We start from the raw sequence: 7164 nt of genomic DNA, 5'->3' as shown, positions 1-7164 counted from the left end.
ACACACACCCCCCAACGGTGGGAAACCAAACCAGTTTAACGTACAAGGCCGTGAAAAAAAACACGCACGCGCATGAAAAAACCCCACACCCGGCCCCCAAATTTTAAAAAGAACCCCAAATGCCCCTCACCCAGCCTACTAATTGCCCCCCCCCCCCGCCCCCCACATAGATAGAAATGTATGTCTGTTTGTATAATGAATGGGAGTGTGAAGCCTGTTTCGCTGTATGTGACCGATACTACAGTGCATGTGTGTGTGTATGTGTTTGTGTGTGTGTGTGTTTGTTTGTGTGTGTGTGTGTGTGTGTGTGTGTGTGTGTGGGGGGGAAAAAGGAGGGAAAAAAGGGGAAAAAAAAGGGGAAAAAAGGAAAGAAAAAAAAAAAAAAAGAAAAAAAAAAATAAAAAAAAACAAAGAATAAAAAAGAAAAAAAAAAAAAAAAAAAAAAAAAAAAAAAAAAAAAAAAAAAAAAAAAAAAAAAAAAATTTAAAGGGGAAGGGAAAAAAAACCCCCGACGCAAAAAATAAGAATGAATAAATTACAACACGAAAAAAAAAATTTTTAAAAATAACAACGGAAGCATAAATCACTATCATCGTCTTCCTCTTGCTCTTCCCTTCGCTTGCTCTCTCTCGTTCTCTCCTCTTCCTCGTCCATCGTTTCCCTCGCCTCTCCCTTCATCATCCGCTAGTTCTTCTCTCCCCTTGTTTATTTATCGCCTTCTGATAACCCATCTTCCTCATTTTCTTCTTCCCTCTTCTCTTCCCTATTCTCCTCTACACCCCCCATCGTTTATGTAATTCGATTCTCTTCAATCCTCTTTCCATCTCCCATTTCCATCTCATCTCCATTTCCCTTCCTATCCCTTCCTCTACCCTCCTCACCCCCCACCTCCCGCCACACCCCCTTCCTCCTCATAGCTATCACAAAGATAATTACAGAAATTATAGTCCAATAATTATATATACATAATAACAACATATAGGAATAACAACATACAATAATATCAAATAATAACAACAAATACTCAAAAACAATAATCATCATTACAACAATAATAGGTACAACTACAACAACAACAAGTACAGTCCCAACAACAGCAAAAATACCAGTAAGAACACAAACAAGAACACAAAGTAGTTTTTTTTTTTTTTTTTGAAATTCTACAAATGTATTTTTTGGGAGGGGCAGGGACAATCCCCCGTCAATCCCCGGGACCAGCTGATTAAGAGCCGAGCGGACCTCATAGAGCTCGAGGTAAGAATAGCTCTCTTAAGAATAGCTCTCTCTTGACAATCCCTCTGGGTAGCTAAGAGTCGACAGTGAGTCACCCTTGGAGGTTTGTTCTGCCCCGCACAAAAAAAAGGTCTGTATCCACGCTGATTAATCCTATCCTTTCCTTATTCCCTCGTTCTGTATCCACGCTGATTAATCCTATCCTTTCCTTATTCCCTCGTTCTCTGTGTCCACGCTGATTAATCCGATCGTTTCCTTATTCCCTCGTTCTCTCCTCCTCTCTTTCCTTCTTTTCTCTTTGTGCTTCCTCTTCCTTCCAGTCTTTATTCGCCTTTCCCTCTCTTTCTACTTCTTTTTTCCATTTTTTTCTATCTCAATCAATCTCCTCTTCTCTCTCTTTTATTCCTCTCCTTCTCCCTTCCCTTTTAACGGGGCTCTCCCTCTCTCTTCCTGGGCCCCCCTTCCCCCCTCCTTTCCCCCTTCTTCGCTTTCCTCCCTCCCCTCCCTCCCTCCATCTCCCTTCTCCCTTTTCTCCCCCTATCCTTTCCTCTCCTCCCCCCCCCCCCTCCATTTCCCCTTTCCCCTTCTCTCTCCCTATCCCGTTTTCCCCCTCCTCCTCTCCCTCCCCCCATCTCCCCTTTCTCCTTCTGTCTTCCTATCGCTTTCCTCTCCTCCTCTCCCCCCCTCCATCTCCCTTGCTCCTTCTCTCTCCCCCATCCTTTCCTCTCCCCCCTCTCCCTCCCCCCATCTCCCTTGCCCCTTCTCCCCCCCCTACCCCTTTCCTCTCCTCCTCTCCCTCCCTCCATCTCCCTTGCTCCTTCTCTCTTCCTATCGCTTTCCTATCCTCCTCTCCCTCCCTCCATCTTCCCCTTGCCCCTTCTCTCTCCCTATCGCTTTCCTCTCCTCCTCTCCCTCCATCCATCTCCCTTGCCCCTTCTCTCCCTCCCTCCATCTTCCCCGTCCCTTCTCTCTCCCTCTCGACCTCCTCTCGCCTCCCCCCTCCCTTCCCCCCTTCCCCCCACCCCTTTTATCTCCCTCTCGACCTCCTCTCGCCTCCCCCCTCCCTTCCCCCCTTCCCCCCCTACCCCTTTAATCTCCCCCTGACCCCAGTGACAAACAAACCTCACACCCTCTGGATATTTGCGCGCCCAGAGGCTCCCCGGTCACACTCATTAGCCTGATCAAATTGGCTAATTACACCTATTTACGCTGATTGGTATGGCCCGCGGGGGTAGGGGTGGATGGGGTAGGGGTAGGGGGCAAGGGTTGACGGGTCATCTCAGCTCCGGCAGGGGTCAGGTCACCTGGAGGGGGAAAAAAGAGGAAAACAGGGCCAACCAAACAATGTTCTTTTCTCTTTCCCTTCGGGGCGATTGAGGTGTTAATTGCGACGGCTCGCGAGCTCACTCCCGGAGGCTTCCTGTACCTGCTGTCCCCCCGCCCTGAATTCGCCCTGCGCCGCTATCCCAGAAATCCCCACTTGGCAAGCATCCCGTTCACATCAAACTTATTATGCAGCGAGCAAAAGGGACTTTCTGTAGCGACCAAAACGGACTTTCTGTAGCGACCAAAAACGGACACTCGGTTCCAGGGAAGCGAAACCCACTCGACGTCCTTCACAAAGCAACCGAGGAGCCACTGGCCTGTGTTGCCATCATGACGGCGGAATTGCAGCGCATTGCAGGCAGTCCCTCTCGCGCTCGTTGCAGGGGCTTTCGACACCGCCGTCGCCGCCGAGACCGCAACTGTGTCGCCTTTACTGCGGCCTCGCTACACCCGCGACGCATCCCTGGCCACCGGTACACACCATGGCAGTGAAACCCAAGCGGAGCCTCTTTCGGCCAAATTGCGAGAGCCTAAATGTCCCTAGGCCTATGCTATTAAAAAAACAACCTCCGTACATTGTGACATACGAGAACCACCACCACGCGTGACCACTCGTCTCTTTATCGCTCTCTGATCGACATATTCGCATAAACAAAGGCAGTTCTTTATGACCCTCAGCTCCTTGGCGAAAGAGAATCAGGCTTTACTCTTCCCGATTACCAATAGTTTTTAAACTTTAGATCTAGCTGCATCTAGTAGATACTTATAAATAGCGAATGATTTGAACACTTCTTTATGGTGAAAGGAAAGAGAGAGAGAGGGAGGGAGGGAGGGAGAGAGGGAGGGAGAGAGAGAGAGAGAGAGAGAGAGAAAGAAAGAAAGAGAGAGAGAGAGAGAGAGAGAGAGAGAGAGAGAGAAAAGTGTCATAGTTAAACAAAAAACCCATCAATGAAATTTCAGGTGTCGTGTGCAGTAGGCCTACGTTCGAAAAAAAAATATATATATAGCCTACCGATCCGAGCATATAACAAAGACTCGTCGTGATTGGACACCGATCCCTACGTCTTCTTCACAACGAAGCCCTCGGATCGACACAGCTTCGACGGCTTCGACTCTCCGCAGCGAAGCCGAAGCACGATTCGCTCTCGATTTCGAAGCTTGCAGTCACCGGGTGCGAATTACCCGATGGAGCTGCAAGAGGCCGTGTGACTCAGGCGATGCAGGTTCGAATAGCAGCTCAGTGGAAGAAAAAAAGAAATAAAAAATTCGCGTGACTCACAGCGGTGGGTGAGTCACTTCCTTACGTGGTCGTCTTGTTTACTTATTCATTCATTCAAGCTCACACTTTCGAATACACTCAATCACACACTCATTCACACGCACTCACCAACCCACCCACTCACTCACTCACTCACTCTCGCTATCTCTCATACACTCACTCACTCACTCACCCACCCATCCACCCACTCACCCACTCACCCACCCACTCACTCACTCACTCACCAACCCACCCACTCACTCACTCACTCTCGCTATCTCTCATACACTCACTCACTCACTTATTCACTCACTCATTCCTCTCCCCTTGCCATGACAACGACTGCACAAGCAGAAAGATTACGCTTTATTCGCACAGCAAGTCCGTTCTCGCTTCGGTGGTTCGCTGCTTTGGTCATGTGGAAAAAACGAAAGAAAAAAAAAATCTACACCAAACCGCTTTCTATTGCCCAAAAGATCGCCACGTGCTCATTTGTACCTAATTAAAAAGAAAAGGTAATAATAAAAAAAAAACTGCTCTACTGTACTTCCAAGCTTAACGCCCCCTCTCCCCCCCCCTCCCAAGGCTCCTCCTCTCCCTCTCCCCCCATAAGAACCCCGGAACCACCCCGCCATCCTGAAACCCCATCCATCCCCTCCCTCCCTCCCTCCCTCACTCCCACCTCCACCCCCCACCCCACCCCCCCGATTCCATCCGCTCTATCTCCTGGGACGGAAACGGAAGGCCCACACCTTTCCACCTGATCTGACCTGCCCTAACCCCCCCCCCTTCCCTCCCCCCCAATGATCCCTCCCCCTCGGTCCATCCCTTAATCCCCCCCCCGCCCCCCCACCCGAGGCATCCGGCGGGGCTGACCTCGGTGCGGAAGCGATGTGTCAAAATTAATCTGTAATCTGTCTCAGGACATATCCTGGCTTGCATATTGATGGCGAATTTTGATCGTATGGGTGTATCACGCACGCACACACGCGCACACACACACGCGCACACACACACACACGCTCACACACACGCACACACACACGCCCACACACACACGCCCAAACGGTAACGTGACGGTAACTTTACTTCCAGTTCTTCCGCCTCAGCTAAACAAACCCATCGCAGCTTCAGCATTCGCGAACGCACACGCAAGGCACGCACACGCACACATGCGCAACAGGGGGAGCAGAAGAGGAGGCACGGACACGCATGTACGAACGCACAAAGGCACACTGAGAAAGAAAACGAAGACAAACACAAAAAGGATGACAAAGGTAAGTGACTACACAGACAGACACACAATACACCACAGACAGACAGACAGACAGATACATACACGCACACGCACACACGCAGAGAGAGAGAGAGAGAGAGAGAGAGAGAGAGAGAGAGAGAGAGAGAGAGAGAGAGAGAGAGAGAGAGAGAGAGAGAGAGAGAGAGAGACAGAGACAGAGACAGAGACAGAGACAGAGACAGAGACAGAGACAGAGACAGAGATAGAGATAGAGATAGAGATAGAGATAGAGATAGAGATAGAGATAGAGATAGAGATAGAGATAGAGACAGAGACAGACCGACCGACCGACCAACAAGGCACACGCACCACCACCACCACCTCGCTTGGACACCAACAATTGGCCGAAAATTACGCCCGCAAGCGTACCCGCGGGCGCCTCGGGGGAGCCAATGGGCGGACGGGCGGGCGGCGGTGTCAAGGTGTACACGCGGGCGGGCGGATGTGTTGCCAGCGTGCATATGGGCTGAAGTCGGAGGTTGTTCAAGGACAAGCTGCATCGGCGGTACGTGATGGTGTGGGGGGGGGGTAGGGGTAGGGATAGGCGAAAGGGAATAGAGAGAGGAGAGGAGAGAAGAAAGTGAAAATAAAATAAAAAAGGGAGAAACAACAACATGGATCCCTCTACATAGGGATAGGCGAAAGGGAATAGAGAGAGAGGAGAGGAGAGAAGAAAGTGAAAATAAAATAATAAAAGGGAGAATCAAGAAAATGGATCCCTCTACAAACAAACAAACAAAAACACACGATATTAATTCCCCGCAAACAACCAAACAGCCAAACACCGATAAAAAAATAAAACAACTTTTTCCAAGCCACTTGAGAGCAAATTAGAGCAAACGTGGCAAAATGCAGGGAGGTGTTTGCACAGCTTGGTTATGCCGACCACGAAGGCAGAGGCTCCTGCAAATTTCACTGGCACACACTCCCCTGCACCTGCAAATACAGTTTACACTCCGGGTAACACTAATAACTCCACGCTCTCCTCTCCTTCAATACCGCCTCTTTCTATATTTTATCCTGTACATTTCTCTCTCTCTCTCTCACCCACTCCCTACCCCCACCATCTCTCTCTCTCTGTCTATATCTCTCACCCACTCCCTACCCCCACCATTCTCTCTCTCTGTCTATCTCTCTCACCCCCTCCCTACCCCCACCATTCTCTCTCTCTCTCTCTCTCTGTCTCTCTGTGTCTCTCTGTGTCTCTGTGTCTGTCTCTGTCTCAAACTTCTCGGATTATCTTATTAAATGTATATCACTTCGAAATAATATAGGCCTATATACAGAACAACGAAGCTACCCGTTTTAGCGTAGGCCTATGATCTTCAAGATGATATATTTTCGCGTTGCATGATGTTGCAATCCCCCCTGTCTCTCGCCCACCCCCACCCCCTCCCACCTTCTCCCCTCCCTCATTCCAATCACTGCTTGCAACGGATACACTTATCACCAAACCTTCGTTATAAGCAAAAGCGACCCATTAATCAAAATAAACCACAAACAGATTAACAATTACAAAGGCAAGACAACCTCCCAAAAAAGAGAAATAAAAACCCAGCAATGTGCAATTGGATTTCATAGCACCACTCGTTTAACAAGCACTCTTTTTTTTTTTTTTAGCAACCTCGAGGCTACTGATTAGGAAAGCCCCGTCACCAAGGCAGTTCTTCCTCACACAAGCGTAATGCAAAGCGGTTGCAAGCCTCATTATGCAACAGAGATATCAGGAAGATCCATCCCTTAGCAACACCCATTCCTCGAGGGCATTTGTTTGGTGCCGGTTATGACACCTTGGTAGTCACTGACATGCCAAATCACAGTCTTAACTCGTTAGTAAACATCATCCAGAATTGGTCAAAAGCTACATTTTCCCGTAATTTACTATTAGCAACAAAAGAATACTTAAAAAGGGATAGATTCCCGCAATTACATTTTTCTATTTTTTCTTATATAATGCCCTCACTATCACACAATACAGGACCATAAACTCAGCACAGTCTTGCCTTCTAAGTTAGGAACCCACAAGAAATAAAACTTTTCAACCAGATTT

At 48.6% G+C, this 7164-nt stretch overlaps 2 protein-coding genes across 2 annotated transcripts in view; one reads left to right on the top strand and one right to left on the bottom strand.

Moving 5' to 3' along the window:
* The window catches only part of LOC138866168 (proline-rich protein 36-like), a 9794-nt gene extending 6691 nt beyond the window's left edge, over positions 1–3103 (top strand). Inside the window, exon 3 of the mRNA XM_070138102.1 lies at positions 2918–3103. Within this exon, the coding sequence (XP_069994203.1) occupies positions 2918–3103 (186 nt within the window). The remainder of the gene's footprint in view (positions 1–2917) is intronic.
* Positions 1–7164, bottom strand: part of LOC113815654 (uncharacterized) — a gene marked incomplete in the record, with an annotated part of 71403 nt that overhangs the window by 63802 nt on the left and 437 nt on the right.

Source organism: Penaeus vannamei, chromosome 24 (genome assembly GCF_042767895.1).
Source record: "Penaeus vannamei isolate JL-2024 chromosome 24, ASM4276789v1, whole genome shotgun sequence".
NCBI classification, from domain to species: Eukaryota; Metazoa; Arthropoda; class Malacostraca; order Decapoda; family Penaeidae; genus Penaeus; species Penaeus vannamei.
The sequence above is the reverse complement of the archived record's forward strand: the minus strand, read 5'-3'. Positions and strand labels throughout refer to the sequence as shown.